The sequence below is a fragment of the Eschrichtius robustus genome, chromosome 2 (genome assembly GCF_028021215.1).
Source record: "Eschrichtius robustus isolate mEscRob2 chromosome 2, mEscRob2.pri, whole genome shotgun sequence".
Lineage (NCBI taxonomy): Eukaryota > Metazoa > Chordata > Mammalia > Artiodactyla > Eschrichtiidae > Eschrichtius > Eschrichtius robustus.
In genome coordinates, this window is record NC_090825.1 from 165,561,931 (window position 1) to 165,587,650 (window position 25,720).

A 25,720-nucleotide genomic window follows, 5' to 3' on the forward strand; every position below is an offset into this window, starting at 1 on the left:
ACTTCCGGCTCAGAGGAGCTTGGAGGTGATCCAGTGCTGTGGCAGATTGGAAAGTTGGACTAAGGCTTCAGAAGATGTTTTTTAAAGTTCGTTCTCACTAATTTAATCTCATTTGCTCAGTAAACCTTCCTTTTGTGCCAGGTCTGGGGATGCAGCAGTGAGTCCCAAAAGCTCACAGTTCAGGAGAGGCAGACGCTGGAGAGTGCAGTGCAGGGGCAACCGGAAAGAGGGTGATGAGGAATCGATCAGCCAGGGCAAGGGAGACTACCTGTCAGCAAGATGAGAGCTTGTGGAATGTGTACCATGGGACACTAGAATCCAGCTGAAGTCAGGCTGGGGGGACAGAAGCACCCCCCCTAGGAGATGACTGTGACCTGGATGAGAGGCTTTGCCTAGGCCGAGAAGGCCCGGCATTCCAGGCTGGGGCAAGCACGTGAAGGCACGTGCAGGGAAGGCACGGAACGTGAAAGCATGCAGTGTGGTTCTATCAGGCATGAGTGGAGGGCACGGCCTTCAAGGGGGGACTCAGTGGGGTGACTGCCTGCTTTAGCTGCTATACAATCGAGCATGGCCTTGAACTCCTTGCCAAGCAAGGAGTGAGCATGGTGTTTATTCTGTTCCTTGTTTAAGTACTTCTCAAAGTACTCCAGCCTTTCTAAAGTATTGGTCCTGGATCAGAAGAAAGTTCAATAGTCATCAGCTCCTCTCTACCATCCATTCTTCAGAAATATCTTGAGACACTCATTTCTCTTTCAGATTGAGCCCTCCAGTGGTTTAAAGGCCCCTGCTCTTATTTCTCATTAAAGCAGCTTTCTCCTTTATTCATCACTTCCTCCTGCCCAAATCTAGTGTCTTTTTTGGTGTTGGTTTTTTGTGGGTTTTTTGTTTGTTTGTTTGTTTGTTTTTTGCCGCACCGTGTGGCTTGCGTGATCTTAGTTCCCCTACCAGGGATTGAACCCAGGCCCAGGTGGTGAAAGAGACAAGTCCTAACTACTGAACCGCCAGGGAATTCCCCAAATCTAGTGTCTTGGCCATCATCCTTTTTGATTGTCTCTCTTGCCATGCAGCACTATTAAACCCCTTAATATTTTCCCTTCATTCCTAGAGTGGATGAGTGCCCCCTGTGGGCTCGGCCCTAGAACCGAGACCAAGAAGAGGGGCCCCCAGCCGAGCCCTGTGTGCCTCTGGCTTCTGCTCCCTTCTTTGACTGTGGAACCGAGCAGTTCTCACCCTAGTTTTTGATTCTCCACTTGCCCCACTGAAGTCTAGAGACGTCAGAGCTCTGCCCAAACTCTTCGTTTCTACTCTGCTAGTGTCACATCTCTAGCCTCTACCTTTCCTTCAGTTCAGTTCAACAGATCTTTGCTCAGTTAGTGTGCCAAGTATGGTGCTGGCCTGGAATTTCTGAAATGAGTAAGTTGAGGCCCTCATCATGCCCGGGCCAGGCGTGGTAAATGCTTTAAATGGAAGAAAGGAGGGAGTAAGAAATCCAGGCTAGGACAGGCCAACCCATTAGAGTCTTGGACTAGACAGAGGAGTAGGACTTCCCCAAGTCCGGAGGAGGGAGAAGGTCAGCAGGACTCTGGTGAAGAGCCTCGAATGCCTTGCTAAGGGGTTTGAGTTTTTTGGAGCAGGCAGTGAGAAGCCATTTCACCTTTTGCCCAGGAGAGAGATTTTCATCTCTCTGTGGTTTTGAGTAAGAAATTTAACAGTAGTGTTGATTGTGACCAATCCATGGGCAAATTAGGAAATAAGGACATCGTAATGAGCTTTTCACAGGCTTAAATTTATTCCATTTAAAGGTTGCACTTTCATTCAAATCCTGCAGAGTTTTTCTTGTGTTGTATTAAATAATTTTCCTTGTTTCCTGGTGCCAAAACTACCTCCTGATCCAAGGCTTCATTTTGCTAAAATAACTAATAATTTCTATTGTTGAACTTGGGTATCAGTACGTATTCTCAACCCCCATTTACTTAGCTGTTTTTGTTTCATTGTTTGTAGGTTTGCTTTTAGAATGACTCTACAGATGACTGATGGTACCCACAACAGTTTGATTCTTCCCAGTTTTACTTTTACAAAGAAGCTTATTTTAAAATGCCAGGGCATCTGCCTCCTGGGCTGCATTCCTTTCTGGAGTTTGGCATCCTCTGTGAATTTCTAGGTTTTCCATCAAGATTTTATTTCCTCAGGGTAGGAAACATGTCTTCTAATTTTTGTTCTTTACCTAGGTCTGTCTCCAGGCGGTGCATAATATTGTTGACTGGATTTGTCAGCTAAAACAGTCCTTCTAGAAATGAGAATAATTAAGGGGATTTGATTTCATCTTTTGTTGAGGTATTAGAATCATTGTTGCTCTCAGGGAAGCTTTGTCAAGAAGTATCTTATTCTAAAGGATAAGATCTCTGAATATATCTCTAAATCAAATTCCTCAGTAATTTAAAATGATACCTTGCTCAGGAAATAAGTCAGACAGAAAAAGACAAATAGTGTATGTTTTCACTAATACGTGAAATCTAAAAAATGAAACAAGCAAACAAACAGAACAGAAATCTCTCACAGATACAGAGAACAAACTAGTGGTTGCCAGGGGGGAGAGGGCTGGGGGAGAGGCTAAATAGGTGAAGGGGGTTAAAAGGTACAAACTACTAGGTATAAAATAAGTAAGTTACAAGGATGTAATGTACAGCACAGGGAATATAGTCAATATTTTATAATAACTTTGTTTGGAGTATAAGCTATACAAATATTGAATTACTATGGTGTACACCTGAAACTAATGTAACATTGTAAGTCAACTATACTTGAGTAAAAAATAAGTAAATAAATAAATACCTCCAAAATAAATAAATATAATAAAATAATACCTTGTTCAGGAAAGCAGATTTTTCCATAATTTGGAAAAGTAAATTACAGCTAAAATTAGAAGCTATAGTACACTGTTGGCAGAAGCCAGGATGTGACTTACGTTCTATTCATTCCCACATTCCTTTCTCCTTATACAGTGACCGGTATGTACTAGTGCCTCAATAAATGTTTGTCCTATAAATATTGAATGAGTGGGGTTGGAGGATGATAAAGCTGTATGCTTTCATTTTCTGGCATGATTCTGTGTGACTCTCAATAGTTTTGTTACAGATTGGTTTTGTTTAGCATTGGTTTTAAAAGGATATTCGCAGATTTGTTTTTTAATTTAGATTATCCTCGGAAGTTTCTTTTATTTATTTAAAAGATTTATGATTTCTCATTCATTGGAATTTTGCTTCTTCATAAACATTAACATTTTGTTTTGTTTTAATGCAGATACTTGGTTGCATAGAACACGTCACGTACTTGCTAAAGGTGCGAGCACAGACCTTCTTTTTCTCCCCACAGTCCCCATTCACTGCCTTACAATCTGTTCAGTTATCTCAGCTATCTGTTGCTATGTAACAAATTACCACAAACCTGACAGCTTAAAACAGTTAAAACTGATCTCAGTTTCCACAGGCAGGAATCTGGGCACAGCTGAGCTGGGTCCTCTGCTCGGGGGTCTCACAAGACTTCGGTCAAGGTGTTGGCTGACCTGTGTTCCTATCTGAAGCTCAGGGTCATCTTCCAGTCTCGCAGGGTTGTTGGCAAAACTGTTGCTTGCAGTTGCAGGACTGAAGTTCTTGTTTTCTTGCTGGCTGTCAGCTGGGGGTCTGCTCTCAGCTCCAAGAGGCTGCCTGCAGTTCCCCATTACTGGCCCTCTCACAACATGGCAGCTGGCTTCAAGGCCAACAGGTGACATTCCCCAGTCCACTAAGGTGGAGTCATAATGTAACATAACCACAGGCGAGACTATATACCATCACTTTTGCCACTTTGCAAGTCACAGATTCTGCCCAAACTCAAGGAGAGAGGATTATACTCAGTGGGGGTCACCTTAGGATGTGTCTGTCACAGAAATTAGTTCATCCCCTTTGATGAATGATGTGGTCTGTCGTACTTTATGTAATCACTGATGGTTTGCTGTCAGCTGCTTGATCACCTCTAGGCCAAGAACATGCTCAAAGGTTAGACATTTGTTTACTTTTCATAATAAACCACAAAAACATTCTGTGAAGTTACTTTGTATTCATTCAAAGGTGCTTTATACTGTATCTAAAGTAAGATGTTTTATAAGCAGGAAACTGACCTGGGAATAATCATTCCTAGAATCCCCTTTAAGAAGCAGAGCAGCCAGCTTCGTTCTCTTTCCTTGTATTCTTTTTTTAATCTGTTTATTTATTATTTATTTTTGGTTGCATTGGGTCTTTGTTGCTGTGCGCGGGCTTTCTCTAGTTGCGGGGAGCGGGGGCTACTCTTCGTTGCGGTGTGCAGGCTTCTCGTTGCGGTGGCTTCTCTTGTTGTGGAGCACGGGCTCTAGGTGTGCGGGCTTCAGTAGTTGTGGCACGCAGGCTCAGTAGTTGTGGCTCACGGACTCTAGAGCGCAGGCTCAGTGGTTGTGGCACACGGACTTAGTTGCTCCGCGGCATGTGGGATCTTCCCGGACCAGGGCTTGAACCCATGTCCCCTGCATTGGCAGGCAGGTCCTTAACCACTGAGCCACCAGGGAAGCCCCTCTTTCCTTGTATTTTTAGAATTATATTTACAGAGGATAACAAGCTCTAACCGGAGGCCATTTTCATTAATGATAATAACTGCTTTTATGGAAGGAAAACATTTTGGCATAATATCCTGTGTGATCAATTACTGTGTACTGTATAAGAAGGACTAACGTTTGGGTTCAGCTTTACAGAGCACCAAATCTCATCCCCCATTAACATTTTCATATTTGGGATTCAGAAACGTGTATCTGAGTTCTGCACCCCAACCCTAGCCTTTTGAAAGGCATCCCACAGGGGCGCATGATGAATTTGGAAGGCATTTGGAAATGAGGACATTCTCCCATAGATTAACAGTATAGTGAGTTGTGGCAGATGTTTAACCTTTCTCATGGTGTTAATCATATTTTACTTCCATCATGAAGTTACTGATTTTCAGGTATATTTTCTGTCCTTGATAGCATCTTTTAATAATGAATGCTTGGATGACAGGACTTAAAATAATAATAACAGTAAATGTTAAAATAACGGCATAGTACTCATCAAAGTTGTTCATCAACGGTGAACACACCGTTGAGATTGCAGTTATCCTCAGTCTCTCTCTTGCATTATCAAATCCCCTCCCTAGACTGGCTCTTGGACATATAGACATGTGCTAGTGTCTCGTATCTTTAAAAACACACAAAGAAATGAAAACCTCCCTTGACTCTCCCTGTGTTGATTTGTACCTGGGATTTGTTTTAATCAGGTAAGAAGAAAGACAGAGACAACTTTGAAAGAAGAGTTTATCACTTGAAATTCCTGAGAGGAGGGGGCAGGCCCACATGGGGAAGCACCACACTGGGAAGTCCTTTGGGAGGCAGAAGAAGTAAGGGGACAGAATGGCCTGGAGCCTTTATTGTGATTTCCATGGGAAGGAAAGGGCGAGGCAGGGTAGACAGTTTGAGCAAGTTTAGGATTGGATAGTTTCAATAATTTCAGCAGGCTCTGGGCAATAGAGTTGGTCTCTTTTTATCTGGTACCTGGCCCTGGGGTGATTTAGGGCTGGGGGCATCTTTTTTTTTTTTCTTTTGGGCTGGGCTGGGTCTTAGTTGCGGCCCACGGGATCTTCTTCATTGTGGCATGTGAGATCTAGTTCCCTGACCAGGGATCAAACCCAGGCCCCCTGCATTGGGAGCATGGAGTCTTAACCATTGGACTACCAGGGAAGTCCCAGGGCTGGGGGCATCTTTTTTTTTTTTTTTTTTAATAAATTTATTTATCTATCTATTTATTTATTTATTTATTTTTGGCTGAGTTGGGTCTTTGTTGCTGCACACGGGCTTTCTCTAGTTGCGGCAAGCGGGGGCTACTCTTTGTTGTGGTGCACAGGATCTAGGCATGCAGGCTCAGTAGTTGTGGCACCCGGGCTTAGTTGCTCCATGGCATGTGGGCTCTTCCTGGACCAGGGCTCGAACCCGTGTCCTCTGCATTGGCAGGTGGATTCTTTTTTTTTTTTTTTTTTAATATTTAAGCTTTTTTTTTTTAAACTTTGGGTTTATTTATTTTATTTATTTATTTTATTTATGGCTGTGTTGGGTCTTCGTTTCTGTGCTAGGGCTTTCTCTAGTTGCGGCAAGCGGGGGCCACTCTTCATCGCGGTGTGCGGGCCTCTCACCATCGCGGCCTCTCTCGTTGCGGAGCACAGGCTCCAGACGCGCAGGCTCAGCAATTGCGGCTCACGGGCCCAGCCGCTCCGCGGCATGTGGGATCCTCCCAGACCAGGGCTCGAACCCGTGTCCCCTGCATCGGCAGGCAGACTCTCAACCACTGCACCACCAGGGAAGCCCTGGCAGGTGGATTCTTAACCACTGTACCACCAGGGAAGGGGGGGGGGCGCGGTGGGGGGGAGCATCTTGACTGGTGCTGAGAGTTAGATAAAAGAGGTATTGGGAGTGTGGCCTTTGGATTTGAGTTTGCATATGAAAGGCACGCTCTCAGGCAAGTTGTTTGCTATATCTGGATTTAGTTAGCTCTGGGAAGGGCAGTCTCTCCCTGCCCCAGGATGTCAAAGCATCATAAAAGATAGAACATTTTAAACATGATTAATACACACCCTTTCTTTTAGCACTTGCTACATTTCTTTACTTTCTTTTGGGATCAAGTGTCAAAGAGTTTGTGTTTGCTACTTCCACTTCCTCTCCCTCCTCCACCCACCTTCTCCCAGCCTTCTCACTCTGCTGAGTCACCAGTGACCTCCATGTTGCTAAATCCAAGGTCTCTTCTCCCACTTCACCTCTCAGAAGCATTTCTCACAGATTACTCTTCTCTCTTTGAAACTGTTCTTGGTTCCTCCCCACTGGCAGGTTGGGTCCCAGTCTCTTCTGCAGGATTTTTCATCTGCTTGACCTCTGCAAGTACAGATGCCTAAACCTGGGGCCTGGGCCGCTCTCTATCTACATTCTCCTATAGTGATTCCCTCAAGTCTTGTGGCTTAAAGTGCCATCTCTATGCCCAGGACTCCATCTTTATATTGTTTATCTCCAGCCTTGAGTCCACGTCCGTGTGCCAGCTGCCTACCTGATATCTCCTCTTGGGTAGCTCATAGCGATCTCAGGTGAAACCTGATCAAAGCACAACCCTCCTTTCCAGACCCTCCTCCCCCAAACCTGCTGCCCTCCAGTCTCCGCTGTTGAAGTTGATGATATTTCCATCCATCCAGTTGCTCAGACCTAAAGCTAGTAGTTATCCTTGCACCTCCTCTTTCCCTAAAACCCTACACCAGTTTATCAGGAGTTCCTGTTGATTCCGTTCCCCAAACCAAAGATCTATCTACTTTTTATGTCTACTACCATAACTCTAAACTAAGCCAACAGCATTTCTGGACTATTCCAGCTGTAACAGCCTCCCGATTGGTATCCTTGGTTCCATATTTGCCTTCCAGCCCAATCTCCAGAGAGCAGCCACAGTGATCTTTTTAAAATGCAGTTTGGACTGAGAGGCCCGCGGGAGCGGCGGAGACGCCGCCTGATGGCATTGAAACAAATGGGAATTGTAAGCGACTATGAGAAAATCCGTACCTTTGCTGTAGCAATAGTAGGTGTTGGTGGAGTTGGCAGTGTGACTGCTGAAATGCTGACAAGACGTGGCATTGGTAAGTTGCTACTCTTTGACTATGACAAGATGAAACTGGCCAATATGAATAGACTTTTCTTCCAACCTCATCAAGCAGGATTAAGTAAAGTTCAAGCAGCAGAACATACTTTGAGGAACATTAATCCTGATGTTCTTTTCAAAGTACACAACTACAATATAACCACAGTAGAAAACTTTGAACGTTTCATGAATAGAATAAGTAATGGTGGATTAGAAGAAGGAAAACCTGTTGACCTAGTTCTTAGCTGCGTGGACAATTTTGAAGCTCGAGTGACAATAAATACAGCTTGTAATGAGCTTGGACAAACATGGATGGAGTCTGGGGTCAGTGAAAATGCAGTTTCAGGGCATATACAGCTCATAATTCCTGGAGAACCTGCTTGTTTTGCGTGTGCGCCACCGCTTGTAGTTGCTGCACATATTGATGAGAAGACTCTGAAACGAGAAGGTGTTTGTGCAGCCAGTCTTCCTACCGCTATGGGAGTGGTTGCTGGGATCTTGGTACAAAATGTGTTAAAGTTTCTGTTAAATTTTGGTACTGTTAGTTTTTACCTTGGATACAATGCAATGCAGGATTTTTTCTCTACTATGTCCATGAAGCCAAATCCTCAGTGTGATGACAGAAATTGTAGGAAGCAACAGGAAGAATATAAGAAAAAGGTAGCAGCACTGCCCACACAGGAGGTTGTTTAAGAAGAGGAAGAGATAATACATGACGACAATGAGTGGGGTATTGAGTTGGCATCTGAGGTTTCAGAAGAGGAACTGAAAAATTCTTCAGGTCCAATTCGTGACTTACCTGAAGGAATTACAGTGGCATATACAGTTCCCCAAAAGCAAGAAGATTCTGTACCTGAAGTAACAGTGGAAGATTCTGGTGAAAGCTTGGAAGACCTCATGGCCAAGATGAAGAACATGTAAATAATGGACTGGCCTGTATTTTATTTCCTGTGTCTAAACCTGTTCCCTAGCAATTAAAAAAAAAAATCATTTAAAACTGAGAAAACAGGGCAACATCAGTTGATGTATAATCTTCACTGAATTGTTATACTGTTTAAAAATACTGTGACTATTGCTTGTTGCTCCCCGCCCTTCAACTAAATCAGAAACTCTCCTAAAACTCATGTTTCATTCTAGTAAGAAAACTTCAAAGGATTATTGCAGGCAGTTATAAATCTTATTTAAAACTTAGCCACTGAACTGTTTTGGCCTTTTGGGAGGGGTGGGAAGAAAGGACCAATTTGATTTGCGTGAGGCCATGGACAACAGAATAGTGTGTGGTCAAGTATAGGGAAAGGACAAGAGGTACAACCTATTGATTAGAGCCAGCAGACATCTACTCATTGTGTTTGGAATTGCTCTCTACAGGAAAACTGCCCACTACTACTAACTTAAGCAACAATGAATTTCAAATAGTAAACCTATAAAGTAAAAACATCCTTTCAAATGTTTCCTGATGAAACACATGCTGAAATACAGTCATTGGAAAAGTTTGTAAACCTCTGAATTATATATTCAAAACAAGACAGAGGCAAATAAGAGGAAGCTTTTCTTCATGGATAGACAGATAAAGATATTTTCAGGATGTACAAATTATATTTCTGCACTGACTAAGAAAAAGCATATCATCTGTGGAACATATATCTGAGTCAGTGTGCTTTATTGAGGAGCAAAAGATAAATTTAGGCTAAGATAATCTAAATTATACCCATCATATGGGCTACCTTCTAATACTTTATTTTATTTAAATTTGATTCCATGGGTAATTAGATATTGGCAAAGGTTTGTCCTGGATAACAGACAATAAAAGAGGTCTAAATTGCCTCTGCAACGACTGACATGTATTTCTTCACAGGGAAGAGTATCATTTTCCCTGATTGTGACCACTAAATCATAATTTGATACACTGGTTTTCTCTGGATTTTGCATATAAATAATGAAGGCTTAGAGAGCCTTGTTTGAAATAAATTCCTGATGGTTAGGAAACTAATAAAGACACATGCATGTGTAACCATTATCTGTAGGCTGGTACTATGCTAGTCTCCTATTTTGATGACTTTTTTGCTCTGAAAAGATATAAATGCCTACATTCTATCTCTAGGAGGAAAATGTCATTAAAAAATTAAAAGTGCATTTCCCACTTGTAAAGTAAAATTCTAAAAATAATTTCAGAAAGCCCCAAATATCAAATATGTTTAATATATTAGCTTTGAGATTTTAGCATACTGCGATTCTTATGTTTAGAGTGATGTCAGGAAAGTATGGGGATAGTTTTTCTAGCCTTGAAACATATTTACGTTGCCTTAGTAGGTCATTTGTTGTTGTTTAAAATTTTAGTGTAGTCATCTGTAAAATAACTTTTCTAGTTCCTAGAGATGCTTTGAATTTCAAAAAAGAAATGCAGTCTTTCTAAATCCCATTCCTTTGGTATACTGATTTGGTACCTCTGGTACACTAATTTGGTAAGGCTTTACTTATAAGTTTATATAGTTTGATAAATAGCTAGAACCTACTATCCTTTTTTTAAAAAATTTTTATTGGAGTATAGTTGATTTACAATATGTGTTAGTTTCAGGTGTACACAAATTGAAACAGTTATACATATACATATTAGAACATGCTATCTTCTAAAGACCTTTTTTCTGTTCTTAATTTGGCACTGTACCCTGCTGGTGTCTTATACTGTACCAAATCTTATCTAATTTTTTTGTCTTATGTCTTCCATTAAAGTTATTATTTTAGCAGAAAAAAAAATAAAATAAAATGCAGTTTGCTTAAGGATAGACGAATAGATCAATGGAATAGAATTGAAAGTGCAGAAATAAACCGACACATCTATGGTCAACTAACTTTTGACAAGGGTGTCAAAACCATTCAATGGGGAAAGAAAAGTCTCTTCCACAAATGGTGCTGGTAAAACTGGATCTCCACATGCAAAAGAATGAAGTTGGACCCTTAGCTTACACCTTGTACAAAAATTAACTCAAATGGATGAAACATCTAAGTGTAAGAGCTAATCCTATAAAAAAAACTATTAGTTGAAAATATAGGCGTAAACATTTGTAACCCTGAGTTACTCCATGGCTTCTTAGATATGACCCCTAAAGCACAAGCAACAAAAGAAAAAAAAAGATAAATTTGATTTCATCAAAATGAAAAACTTTTGTGCTTCAAAGGACACTATAAAGAAGGTCAAAAGACAACTCACAGAATGGGAGAAAAGATTCGCAAATCATATATCTGATTAGTGTCTAGTATCCAGAATATGTAAGGAACTCTTTCTTACAACTCAACAATAAAAAAACAAATAGCCCAATTTAAAAATGAACAAAGGATTTGAACAGGCTTTTTTCTATAGAAGAATGGCTTGCTGTACACTTGAAAGAAACACAACATTGTAAATCAACTATACTCCAATAAATATTAAAAAAAAAAAAGACAAAAATACCCCAGAAAAAAAAATAAAAATAAAGAATAGCTGATAAACACATGAAAAGATGTGCAACATCATTAGCCATTAAACAAATGCAAATCAAAACCACAGTGAGATACCACCTCACACCCACAGGGGTGGCTATAATAAAAAAAGACAGTAGCAAGTGTTGACAAGGATGTGGAGAAATTGGACATGTCATAAGTTGCTGATGGAAATGTAAAATGGTGCAGCCACTTTGCAAAAGTTTGACATTTCCTTAAAAAGTTAAGCATAGAGTTAACATATGACCCAGCCTTTCTCCCTAGGCATATGCTCACACAAAAACTTGTACATGCATGTTCATAGCAGGATCATTCATAATAGCCAAAAGGTGGAAATAACCCAAATGTCCATCAACTGATGAATAGATAAAATATATTCAAACAGTGGAGTATTAGTTGACCATAAAAAGGAATGAAGCAATGACACACCACATCTTGGATGAACCATGAAAGCATGCTGTGTGAAAGAAGCCAGTCACAAAAGACCACATACTGTATGATTTCCATTTATATGAAATGTCCACACAAATCTGTAGAGGCAGGTTAGTGGTTGCTGAGTGGGAGGAGGGGGAAATATGGAATGACTACTAATGAGAACAGGGTTTCTTCCTGGGGTGATGAAAATGTCCTGGAATTAGGTGGTGATAGTTGGCACGTCATGAGTTTACTAAAAGCGACTGAATTGTATGTATACTTAAGTGTGAACTTCATGGTGTGTGAATTACATCTCAAAGAAATCAGCGCTAATAAAAATGCAATACATGTCGCGTGAAAACCGCTCTGTAAAATCCTCCATTGCTTCCTGCATTAGTCTTCTATTACTATTGCCAACTGTGACAAATGACCGCAGACTTAGTGGCTTAAAAAATACAAATTTGTAAAAAAAAAAAATACAAATTTGTAATCTTCCATTTCTGTAGGTTCCAAGTCCAACATTGGGCTCTCATTGGGCTAAAATCAAGGCGTTAGCAGGGCATTCCTTCTGGAGGCTCTGAAGGAGAGTCCACTCCCTTGCCTTTTCCAGCCTGTCGAGGCCGCCTGCATTCCTTGGCTCGCAGTGCCTCCATCTTCAAAGCCCACAATGTAGTGTCTCTGACCCTATGTCGTTGCATTTCTTTCACTGACCACAGCTGGGAGAGTTTGTCCACTTTTAAGGACACATGATTAAATGTAAATCAACTATACTTCAATTTTTTTTTTTAAAGACACATGATTAGATTGGGCCCATCTGTATAATCCAAGTTAATCTTCCCACCTAAAAGTCCTTAACATTAATCATCTGCAGAGTTCTTTTTCCCTTTAAGTGGTTCTGAGGATTGACATGTGGACATCTTTGGGGACCATTCCTCTGCCGACCACAGTTTCCATCACAGGTGAGCAAAAGCCAGAGTCATTCCCCTGACTACAAGGCTCTTCCAGTCAGCCCCACTTGCCTCTCCAACTTCACCGCATGGCTCTCTCCCTCACCCCTTGTTCTACAGCATCCTGGTCTCTTAAAAAGCCCAGAGTGGGGGGCTTCCCTGGTGGCGCAGTGGTTGAGAATCTGCCTGCCAATGCAGGGGACACGGGTTCGAGCCCTGGTCTGGGAAGATCCCACATGCCGCGGAGCAACTGGGCCCGTGCGCCACAGCTACTGAGCCTGCGCGTCTGGAGCCTGTGCTCCGCAACAAGAGAGGCCACGATAGTGAGAGGCCCGCACACCGCGATGAAGAGTGGCCCCCGCTTGCCGCAACTAGAGGAAGCCCTTGCACAGAAACGAAGACACAACACAGACAAAATAAATACATTAATAAATAATAATTAAAGGTGCTAATAATTTAAAAAAAAAAAAAAAAAGCCCAGAATGGGGACTTCCTGGCGGTCCAGTAGTTACAACTCTGCACTTCCACTGCAAGGGGTGAGGGTTCAATCCCTGGTCAGGGAACTAAGATCCCACATGCTGTGTGGCGCGGCAAAAATAAATAAATAAATAAATAATAACCAAGGGTGTTCTCACTCAGGGCCTTTGCACTGGCTGCTTCCTCTGCCTAAATATTTACTCTCTTCAGATCTCTTCCTGCCTGACTTCTCCGTGTCATTCCGATCTCAGCTTTGATGTCACCTTAGAGACATGCAAATGCTAATAAGCCTTCTAGTTACCACTCTAGTGTAAGTCACCACAAGGCACCTGCCACTGCCGATGGTGTATATGTGTGTGTTTGCATGTGTGAGCATGGTGTCGTGTGGTGTCTCACTTTCTCCTTCCTGCTGTGTGGGTAGGGACCTCATCTGTGTCTCTGTGACACTAGAATGGTGTGTGGCACTTAGAAGCTGCTCAGTAACCACCTGCTATGTTAATGGGGCTTTTTCTTCTTTTTTAAAAATATTTTTCTTTTTTTTTTTTTTTTCACACACACACACTGTATTTTATTTTTACGAGAGATAAATAGACTGACACCAAGCATTGTACATGGATGACCACAACAAAAGCAACAATGATTGCAATTACCAAACATGAAACACACTCATACTATGTCATAATATTGACATTCAGTCCAGTAATCCTCCACTGTAACAGCTCCTTTACTTTGCAGTGAAAATTGATTTGTATATTCTTTGCCTCTGAGTCCTTGTTGGATTTTTTTTTTTTAATTCAGACAGAAAGTCACAAAAATTATACTCATCCTCATCAGTTCACTCAGTCCCATGTAATTAAATTTTTTTTTTCATCTTGATCTTTTGTTAGCACTTTTATGAGTTCATCAGTTTTTCATTAGAGTTCTGAAAATGCTTATTCATTCAGTTCAGCAGTACAGTCAGTTACCAGAAACCTGTACTTGTCAGAGTCTTCTCCATGAATTTCTTAAAGATGAAACCCTTTTATAGGAACATATTTGCAAAAGCATCAGAGTACACACAGAACTGTCTGTAAATGACAAAAGACTTAAAAATGACCACAGTTAAAAATTTGATGAAAGTTCATAATAATGCAGTTGACAAGAAAATTAGTTATTTCTGAGATATACATTTTAAGGTAATAACTAGGATTATGACTTATAACATTATACCAGAACATATAAGATTTTTAGAAATTTCATGTAATGTCTGAAACATTTATATTAACATATTTCCATACAAATAACCCAATGAAAGTTTAGTATTAGTTGTTTTGTTTGTTTGTTTTTTTATACTGCAGGTTCTTATTAGGCATCAATTTTATACACATCAGTGTATACATGTCAATCCCAATCGCCCAATTCAGCACAACACCATACCCACCCCATCGCAGTTTTCCCCCCTTGGTGTCCATATGTCCGTTCTCTACATCTGTGTCTCAACCTCTGCCCTGCAAACTGGCTCATCTGTACCATTTTTCTAGGTTCCACATACATGCGTTAATATACGATATTTGTTTTTCTCTTTCTGACTTACTTCACTCTGTATGACAGTCTCTAGATCCATCCACGTCTCAACAAATGACTCAATTTCGTTCCTTTTTATGGCTGAGTAATATTCCATTGTATATATGTACCACATCTTCTTTATCCATTCGTCTGTTGATGGGCATTTAGGTTGCTTCCATGACCTGGCTATTGTAAATAGTGCTGCAATGAACATTCGGGTGCATGTGTCTTTTTGAATTACGGTTTTCTCTGGGTATATGCCCAGTAGTGGGATTGCTGGGTCATATGGTAATTCTATTTTTAGTTTTTTAAGGAACCTCCATATTGTTCTCCATAGTGGCTGTATCAATTTACATTCCCACCAACAGTGCAAGAGGGTTCCCTTTTCTCCACACCCTCTCCAGCATTTGTTGTTTGTAGATTTTCTGATGATGCCCATTCTAACTGGTGTGAGGTGATACCTCATTGTAGTTTTGATTTGCATTTCTCTAATGATTAGTGAGGTTGAGCATCTTTTCATGTGCTTCGTGGCCGTCTGTATGTCTTCTTTGGAGAAATGTCTATTTAGGTCTTCTGCCCATTTTTGGATTGGGGTGTTTGTTTCTTTAATATTGAGCTGAATGAGCTGTTTATATATTTTGGAGATTAATCCTTTGTCCGTTGATTTGTTTGCAAATATTTTCTCCCATTCTGAGGGTTGTCTTTTCGTCTTGTTTATGGTTTCCTTTGCTGTGCAAAAGCTTTGAAGTTTCATTAGGTCCCATTTGTTTATTTTTGTTTTTATTTCCAGTACTCTAGGAGGTGGATCAAAAAAGATCTTGCTGTGATTTATGTCAAAGAGTGTTCTTCCTATGTTTTCCTCTAAGAGTTTTATAGTGTCCAGTCTTACATTTAGGTCTCGAATCCATTTTGAGTTTATTTTTGTGTATGGTGTTAGGGAGTATTCTAATTTCATTCTTTTACATGTAGCTGTCCAGTTTTCCCAGCACCACTTATTGAAGAGACTGTCTTTTCTCCATTGTATATCTTTGCCTCCTTTGTCATAGATTAGTTGACCATAGGTGCGTGGGTTTATCTCTGGGCTTTCTATCTTGTTCCATTGATCTATGTTTCTGTTTTTGTGCCAGTACCATATTGTCTTGATTACTGTAGCTTTGTAGTATAGTCTGAAGTCAGGGAGTCTGATTCCTCCAGCTCCGTTTTTTTCCCTCAAGACTGCTTTGGCTATTCGGGGTCTTTTGTGTCTCCATACAAATTTTAAGATGATTTGTTCTAGTTCCGTAAAAATGCCATTGGTAAGTTGATAGGGATTACGTTGAATCTGTAGATTGCTTTGGGTAGTATACTTATTTTCACAATGTTGATTCTTCCAATCCAAGAACATGGTATATCTCTCCATCTGTTGGTATCATCTTTAATTTCTTTCATCAGTGTCTTATAGTTTTCTGCATACAGGTCTTTTGTCTCCCTAGGTAGGTTTATTCCTAGGTATTTTATTCTTTTTGTTGCAGTGGTAAATGGGAGTGTTTCCATAATTTCTCTTTCAGATTTTTCATCATTAGTGTATAGGAATGCAAGAGATTTCTGTGCATTAATTTTGTATCCTGCAACTTTACCATATTCATTAATTAGCTCTAGCAGTTTTCTGGTGGCAGTTTTAGGATTCTCTATGTATAATATCATGTCATCCGCAAACAGTGACAGTTTTACTTCTTCTTTTCCAATTTGTATTCCTTTTATTTCTTTTTCTTCTCTGATTGCCGTGGCTAAGACTTCCAGAACTATGTTGAATAATAGTGGTGAGAGTGGACATCCTTGTCTCGTTCCTGATCTTAGAGGAAATGCTTTCAGTTTTTCACCATTAAGAATGATGTTTGCTGTGGGTTTGTCATATATGGCCTTTATTATGTTGAGGTAGGTTCCCTCTATGCCCACTTTCTGGAGAGTTTTTATCATAAATGGGTGTTGAATTTTGTCAAAAGCTTTTTCTGCATCTATTGAGATGATCATATGGTTTTTCTTCTTCAGTTTGTTAATATGGTGTATCACATTGATTGATTTGCGTATATTGAAGAATCCTTGCATCCCTGGGATAAATCCCACTTGATCGTGGTGTATGATCCTTTTAATGTGTTGTTGGATTCTGTTTGCTAGTATTTTGTTGAGGATTTTTGCATCTATATTCATCAGTGATATCGGTCTGTAATTTTCTTTCTTTGTAGTGTCTTTGTCTGGTTTTGGTATCAGGGTGATGGTGGCCTCATAGAATGAGTTTGGGAGTGTTCCTTCCTCTGCAATTTTTTGGAAGAGTTTGAGAAGGATAGGTGTTAGCTCTTTTCTAAATGTTTGATAGAATTCACCTGTGAAGCCATCTGGTCCTGGACTTTTGCTTGTTGGAAGATTTTTAATCACAGTTTCAATTTCATTGCTTGTGATTGGTCTGTTCATATTTTCTGTTTCTTCCTGGTTCAGTCTTGGAAGGTTATACCTTTCTAAGAATTTGTCCATTTCTTCCAGGTTGTCCATTTTATTGGCATAAAGTTGCTTGTAGTAGTCTCTTAGGATGCTTTGTATTTCTGCAGTGTCTGTTGTAACTTCTCCTTTTTCATTTCTGATTTTATTGATTTGAGTCCTCTCCCTCTTTTTCTTGATGAGTCTGGCTAATGGCTTATCAATTTTGTTTATCTTCTCAAAGAACCAACTTTTAGTTTTATTGATCTTTGCTATTGTTTTCTTTGTTTCTATTTCATTTATTTCTGCTCTGATCTTTATGATTTCTTTCCTTCTGCTAACTTTGGGTTTTGTTTGTTCTTCTTTCTCTAGTTTCTTTAGGTGTAAGGTTAGATTGTTTACTTGAGATTTTTCTTGTTTCTTTAGGTAGGCTTGTATAGCTATAAACTTCCCTCTTAGAACTGCTTTTGCTGCATCCCATAGGTTTTGGGTTGTCGTGTTTCATTGTCATTTGTCTCTAGGTATTTTTTGATTTCTTCTTTGATTTCTTCAGTGATCTCTTGGTTATTTAGTAACGTACTGTTTAGCCTCCATGTGTTTGTCTTTTTTACGTTTTTTTCCCTGTAATTCATTTCTAATCTCATAGCATTGTGGTCAGAAAAGATGCTTGATATGATTTCAATTTTCTTAAATTTACTGAGGCTTGATTTGTGACCCAAGATGTGATCTATCCTGGAGAATGTTCCGTGCGCACTTGAGAAGAACGTGTAATCTGCTGTTTTTGGATGGAATGTCCTATATATATCAATTAAATCTATCTGGTCTATTGTGTCATTTAAAGCTTCTGTTTCCTTATTTATTTTCATTTTGGATGATCTGTCCATTGGTGTAAGTGAGGTGTTAAAGTCCCCCACTATTATTGTGTTACTGTCAATTTCCTCTTTTATGGCTGTTAGCAGTTGCCTTATGTATTGAGGTGCTCCTATGTTGGGTGCATATATATTTATAATTGTTATATCTTCTTCTTGGATTGATCCCTTGATCATTATGTAGTGTCCTTCTTTGTCTCTTGTAACATTCTTTACTTTAAAGTCTATTTTATCTGATATGAGTATAGCTACTCCAGCTTTCTTTTGATTTCCATTTGCATGGAATATCTTCTTCCATCCCCTCACTTTCAGTCTGTATGTGTCCCTAGGTCTGAAGTGGGTCTCTTGTAGACAGCATATATATGGGTCTTGTTTTTGTATCCATTCAGCAAGCCTGTGTCTTTTGGTTGGAGCATTTGATCCATTCACGTTTAAGGTAATTATCGATATGTATGTTCCTATGACCATTTTCTTAATTGTTTTGGGTTTGTTTTTGTAGGTCCTTTTCTTCTCTTGTGTTTCCCACTTAGAGAAGTTCCTTTAGCATTTGTTGTAGAGCTGGTTTGGTGGTGCTGAATTCTCTTAGCTTTTGCTTGTCTGTAAAGCTTTTGATTTCTCCATCAAATCTAAATGAGATCCTTGCCGGGTAGAGTAATCTTGGTTGTAGGTTCTTCCCTTTCATCACTTTAAGTATATCATGCCACTCCCTTCTGGCTTATAGAGTTTCTGCTGAGAAATCAGCTGTTAACCTTATGGGAGTTCCCTTGTGTGTTATTTGTCGTTTCTCCCTTGCTGCTTTCAATAATTTTTCTTTGCCTTTAATTTTTGCCATTTTGATTACTATGTGTCTCGGCGTGTTTCTCCTTGGGTTTATCCTGTATGGGACTCTCTGCGCTTCCTGGACTTGGGTGGCTATTTCCTTTCCCATGTTAGGGAAGTTTTCGACTATAATCTCTTCAAATATTTTCTCTGGCCCTTTCTCTCTCTCTTCTCCTTCTGGGACCCCTATAATGCAAATGTTGTTGCGTTTAATGTTGTCCCAGAGGTCTCTTAGGCTGTCTTCATTTCTTTTCATTCTTTTTTCTTTAGTCTGTTCCGCAGCAGTGAATTCCACCATTCTGTCTTCCAGGTCACTTATCCGTTCTTCTGCCTCAGTTATTCTGCTATTGATTCCTTCGAGTGTAGTTTTCATTTCAGTTATTGTATTGGTCATCTCTGTTTGTTTGTTCTTTAATTCTTCTAGGTCTTTGTTAATCATTTCTTGATTCTTCTCAATCTTTGCCTCCATTCTTTTTTTTTTTTTAATTTTTTTTTATTATTTATTTATTATGTTTATTTTTGGCTGTGTTGGGTCTTCGTTTCTGTGTGAGGGCTTTCTCCAGTTGCGGCGAGTGGGGGCCACTCTTCATCGCGGTGCGCGGGCCTGTCACTATCGCGGCCTCTCTTGTTGCGGAGCAGAGGCTCCAGACGCTCAGGCTCAGTAGTTGTGGCTCACGGGCCCAGTTGCTCCGCGGCATGTGGGATCTTCCCAGACCAGGGCTCGAACCCGTGTCCCCTGCATTGGCAGGCAGATTCTCAACCACTGCGCCACCAGGGAAGCCCTTTGCCTCCATTCTTATTTCGAGGTCCTGGATCATCTTCACTATCATTATTCTGAATTCTTTTTCTGGAAGGTTGCCTATCTCCACTTCATTTAGTTGTTTTTCTGGGGTTTTCTCTTGTTCCTTCATCTGATATATAGCCCTCTGCCTTTTCATCTTGTCTATCTTTCTGTAACTGTGGGTTTTGGTCCACAGGCTGCAGGATTGTAGTTTTTCTTGCTTCTGCTGTCTGCCCCCTGGTGGTTGAGGCTATCTAAGAGGCTTGATGGGAGGCTCTGGTGGTGGGTAGAGCTGACTATTGCTGTGTCGGACAGAGCTCCGTAACACTTTAATCCACTTGACTGTTGATGGGTGGGGCTGGGTTCCCTCCCTGTTGGTTGTTTTGCCTGAGGCAACTCAACACTGGAGCCTACCTGGGCTCTTTGATGGGGTTAATGGCAGACTCTGGGAGGGCTCATGCCAAGGAGCACTTCCCAGAACCTCCGCTGCCAGTGTCCTTGTCCCCACGGTGAAACAGAGCCACCCCCCGCCTCTGCAGGAGACCCCCCAACACCAGCAGGTAGGTCTGGTTCAGTCTCCCCCAGGGTCACTGCTCCTTCCCCTGGGTCCCGATGCGCACACTACTTTGTGTGTGCCCTCCAAGAGTGGGGTCTCTGTTTCCCCCAGTCCTGTCAAAGTCCTGCAATCAATTCCCACTAGGCTTCAAAGTCTGATTCTCTAGGAATTCCTCCTCCCGTTGCCGGACCCCCAGGTTGGGAAGCCTGACGTGGGGCTCAGAAGCTTCACTCCAGTGGGTGGACTTCTGTGTATAAGTGTTCGCCAGTCTGTGAGTCACCCACCCAGCAGTTATGGGATTTGATTTTTCTCTGATTGTGCCCCTCCTACCGTCTCACTGTGGCTTCTCCTCTGTCCTTGGACGTGGGGTATCCTCCTTGGTGAGTTCCAGTGTCTTCCTGTCGATGATTGTCCAGCAGCCAGTTGTGATTCTGGTGCTCTCGCAAGAGGGAGTGAGAGCACGTCCTTCTACTCCGCCATCTTGGTTAATCTCCCGGAACCCTTCTAAAAATATTTTTCGTATTTATTTATGGCCACGTTGGGTCTTCGTTGCTGCACGTGGGCTTTCCCTAGTTGCGGCGAGCGGGGGCTACTCTTCATTGCAGTGCGCGGGCTTCTCATTGCAGTGGCTTCTCTTGCTGTGGAGCACGGGCTCTAGGCGCGCGGGCTTTAGTAGTTGTGGCACGCGGGCTCAGTAGTTGTGGCTCACGGGCTTAGTTGCTCCGCGGCATGTGGGATCTTCCGGGACCAGGGCTCAAACCCATGTCCCCTGCATTGGCAGGCAGATTCTTAACCACTGCGCCACCAGGGAAGTCCTTGCTAAGTTAATGTTGCAGAACACTGGGATAGGATGGCTGGGGTTTCCGCTTATGCATTAAAGTGCTACTCTAGAGCAATAGTGTGAACACTGCTTTCAAATTATTGGACCTTGAGGTTTCATAGTTCTTGATGAGTTATTTGCATTATTTAAATTTGCAGTGTTTAAAGGGAAATGTTTTGAATATTACTCTGTTTGAATTTGGTACAAATTGAATTCAGTTGAAATGCTATGGTTCTGTCCTTTCATAAGAGGGTTTTTCAACAGACCTGGCAGACTCAGTATAGAGGATCATTACTCTCATGCACAGAATGACTCTTCTCTTTCTCACCTGCTCCTCTGTCACCTCTTTCAGAAAGCATGCTCTGAATTGTCATCAGATGAAGCCTGCTCTCTTCAGTGTGCTCTGTGAGATCAAGGAAAAGACAGGTAGGCCGTTGAGAAGACACTTCTTCTGTGGCACCAGGACCACAACAACCTCGCACCTCTGGTCCTGGCTCAGCCCTAATGTGCATCGTGGGCCATCTTGCTCATCACATCCCTCTCTGGCAGCGATGGTTCAGTTGGTTCATTTGTGCTTTGTCAGAGCCCTGCTTTCTGGTGTATCACACTCATTTATTTTGCAGTTTGTAACTAGAGAAATACTGTTGCCAGTGAGTAACAAGCAGCTGCATTCTAGGTGCAAGACTTCAGAGGCACTGTGGCATTCAGTTGTTTTACAAAAGGATCTGAGATGACAGAATTAGGAAAGTAGAATCATAATTTTGTTTTGTTTGTTTTAAGCATCCAAAGTAATCCCCATGGAAGCTTCTGCCACTGCAAATTCTTTTGTTAAAAGAAAAAAAAAAAAAGGAAAATCGTTTCATATTGAATTAATTTAGACTTGCAGAAAAGTTGAAAAACTAGTACAGAGAGGACTTTCCTGGTGGCGCAGTGGATAAGAATCCACCTGCCAATGCAGGGGACACGGGTTCGATCCCTGGTCTGGGAAGATCCCACATGCCGCGGAGCAACTAAGCCCGTGTGCCACAACTACTGAGCTTGTGCTCTAGAGCCCACGAGCCACAACTACTGAAGCCCACGAGCCACAACTACTGAAGCCCCCACACCTAGAGCCCGTGCTCCACAATAAGAGAAGCCACCGCAATGAGAAGCCCATGCACCGTAATGAAGAGTAGCCCCCGCTCGCCACAACTAGAGAAAGCCCACGCGCAGCAACAAAGACCCAACGCAGCCAAAAATTAATTAATTAATTAATTAATTTTTAAAAAAGAAGGAAGAAAAATTCGTACAGGGAGTATACCCTTCTCCCAGCTTTTTCTAATGGCAACACCTTCAGAACCATAGTGCAGTGATTAAACCAGGAAATTGATGTTGGTACAATGCTCTGTAACTGAGCAACAGGTCCTCTTTGAATTTCCCCAGATTGTGTCCTAAATGCCCTTTTTCTGGTCCAGGATCCCACACTGCATTTAGTCATCGTGTCTCCTTAGTCACCACCAACCTGTGAAGTTTCCTCCATTGTTCCTCATCGTCCATGGCTTTCATACTTTTGCTGAGACCTGCTCAGTTATTTTATAGAGTCCCTCAGTGTGGTTCGTCTGTTGTTTCTTCATAATTAGACTGAGGTTGTGCACCTGTGGCAGGAATCGCACAGAAGCAACGTTGTCCTTCTCAATGCATCGTGTCGGAGGTATGTGCTGTCAATAAGTCCTATCACTGATAGGACCGCTGACCTTGATCACTTGGTCAAGGTTAATAGCAATTTGAAGATGGTTTACAAGAGAAGCCACAAATATGGTGAAGACATTATTTAAACCAAAGTCATCATTTAAACCAAATCAGAGAAAGATTGTCACTTGATTTCTTAGAATGAGTTGGTGTCTCTTTTTTTTTTTGGCTGCATTGGGTGTTTGTTGCTGTGCACGGGCTTTCTCTAGTTGCGGTGAGCGGGGGTACTCTTCATTACGGTGCATGGGCTTCTCATTGCGGTGGCTTCTCTTATTGTGGAGCACGGGCTCTAGGCGCGAGGGCTTCAGTAGTTGTGGCACGTGGGCTCAGTAGTTGTGGCTCGTGGGCTCTAGAGCACAGGCTCAGTAGTTGTGGCTCACGGGCTTAGTTGCCCCACAGCATGTGGGATCTTCCCAGACCAGGGATCGAACCCGTGCCCCCTGCATTGGCAGGTGGATTCTTAACCACTGCGCCACCAGGGAAGTCCAGAGTGAGTTGGTCTCTTGAGATCAATTATTTGAATGTTGTGTGTCACTTTGGAGTATAGCACTTGAGTTATGCTGGGGCTCGTGGAAAGCACGTATGTGGTACAGAAGTATGTTTCTTTCTCAACACGGTTTTGGTGCAAGGTTGACGTGTACTTGACATGGACGGTGGCAGAGAGCAGTGAAAGGGTCTGAATTCCGCTTTACCTCTGGCTCCATGACCCTGGCATGTGACTGAAACTTTCTCTGTCCCCAGTCCTTCTCTGTGACTTGGGGACAGTGACAACACTTAGCTCACGGTTACTGAAGACTGTGTGAGTTCTTACGTGTAAGGCTATGGGTGTGGTGCCAGCCGCCAGTAGTTATCTGGTGACTGAAAGAGAAATTCAATTTTTTTTTTAAATTTTATTTATTTATTTATTTTTGGCTGCGTTGGGTCTTCACTGCTGCGCGTGGGCTTTTCTCTAGTTGCAGCGAGCAGGGGCTACTCTTCATTACGGTGCACGGGCTTCTCATTGCGGTGGCTTCTCTTGTTGTGGAGCACGGGCTCTAGGCACGAGGGCTTCAGTAGTTGTGGCACGTGGGCTCAGTAGTTGTGGCTCACGGGCTCTAGAGCACAGGCTCAGTGGTTGTGGAGCACGGGCTTAGTTGCTCCATGGCATGTGGAATCTTCCCGGACCAGAGCTCGAACCTGTGTCCCCTGCATTGGCAGGCAGAGTCTTAACCACTGTGCCACCAGGGAAGCCCGAGAAATTCAATTTTAAACCTACATTTGTTTCACCCAAATGCTGTAAGGATGTGATATTTTCCCCCCACAGCTGAAATATTTTTTATTGTGATAAAATATACATAACATAAAATTTACCACTTTCCCATTTTTAAGTGTACAGTTCAGTGGCATTAAGTACATTTACATCATTGTGCAACCGTCACCACCATCCACCTCCAGAGCTTTTTCATCTTCCTAAACTGAAACTCCTTACTCATTAAACACTAACTCCCCATTCCCCACTCCTCTGGCCTCTGGTAACCACCATCCTACTCTCTGTCTTTATGAATTTGACTGCTGCTCTAAGTACCTCATATAAGTGGAATTATACAAGATTTGTCCATTTGTGACTGGCTTATTTCACTTAGCATAATGTTTTCAAGGTTCACCCATGTTGTAACATGTGTCAGAATTTGCTTCTTTTTTATGGCTGAATAATATTCCATCATATGGATAGACCACATTTTGTTTATCCATTCATTGTGGGACATTTGGTTGTTTCCGCCTCTTGGCTATTGTGAATAATGATGCTAATATCTGCACAAATATCTGTTTGAGACCTTGCTTTCAGTTATTTGGGGTATATACGCAGGAGTGGAATTGCTGGATCACATGGTAATTGTATATTTAAGAACTGCCATACTGTTTTCCACAGTAGCTACACCATTTTCCATTCTAACCAGCAGTGCACAAGGGTTCCAGTTTCTCCACATCTTCTTCAACACTTGTTATTTTCTGCATTTGTTTTGTTTTGTTTTGTTTTTATAATAGCCATCCTAGTGGGTGTGAAGTGGTATCCCATTGTAGTGGACGTGATATTCTTTTACACTTGTTTGTATTTTAAAGACTCTTTGTTTGATGACAGCAGATTTTGGGAATCATATTAGTTCAAAGGAATATCTCATTGTGGATCTTCATGGTGTCAATCCTTAACCCAGGTAGAAGTCAACATTTTATCTGTTATCTTTACCACTACTTTCCTTTTTCATAAGAGCCAGCATGTGGTATATTTCTGTTGTAATTCTTTTACCCTCTATGCACTCTGTAACCCGAAAGCTTATATCCCATTTGGTTTACAAAGTCACTGTAGTTTGAGTGGTCTACGTTTGTTCTCACAGGTTTGTTTGTATGTGTTTAACTTTTTATTTTGAAACAATCACAGGTTCACAAAAATGTTCCAAGAACACGCAAATACATTTTCTCCCCGAACTATTGGAGAGTAAGTTGCTGCCACGATGCCCCGTGACCCCTGCACACTTGAGTGCGTTTCCAACAGGGACAGTCTCCTTTTTACCCACAGGACAACTGTCACGGTCAGGAAGGGAACACTGATACCCCACCCACCATGGAATCCGCAGATCTCATTCAGGCTCTGTCAGTTGTCCCAATAATGTCCTTTATAGAAAAGGACAAAAAGGTCAAAATCTTGTTGCGTTTAGTTATCACATCTCTTCGGTCTTGTTTCATCTGTGACAAGCCCCTGTCTTTCCTTGACTTTCATGACCTTGACCATCTGGAAGATCACAGGCAAGTCCCTCCATCTGGGTTTATCTGGTGTTTCCTCATGATTAGATTTCTGCTACACAGCCTCAAAATGAAGCAACGCCTCTTCTCCCACAGAGGCTGCTCAGTGGTGCCCACATTTGCTCTGTCCCCTATTGATGACTTTAACTTTGATCACTCAAGTGAGATAGTGTCTGCCAGACTTCTCCTTTTTAAAGTTGCTCCTTTTCCCTTTGTAATAAGTATTCTGTAGGAGGTACTCTGAGACTATCCCTCATTAAATTTCCCTTTTATTCATTTTCGTATTTTGTGTTGGTATAGATTCATGGAGTCTTATCACAGTTACTATTATCACTCATTTCGACGCTCAAATTGTCCC

At 41.6% G+C, this 25,720-nt stretch overlaps 1 protein-coding gene and 1 pseudogene across 1 annotated transcript in view; both read left to right on the plus strand.

The window, feature by feature from the left end:
• PBX4 (PBX homeobox 4) overlaps positions 1-25,720 on the plus strand; it is a 55,770-nt gene that overhangs the window by 7,530 nt on the left and 22,520 nt on the right. Inside the window, 1 exon segment of the mRNA XM_068536637.1 lies at positions 21,209-21,282. Within this exon segment, the coding sequence (XP_068392738.1) occupies positions 21,209-21,282 (74 nt within the window).
• LOC137758723 (ubiquitin-like modifier-activating enzyme 5 pseudogene) lies at positions 7,496-8,665 on the plus strand (annotated as a pseudogene).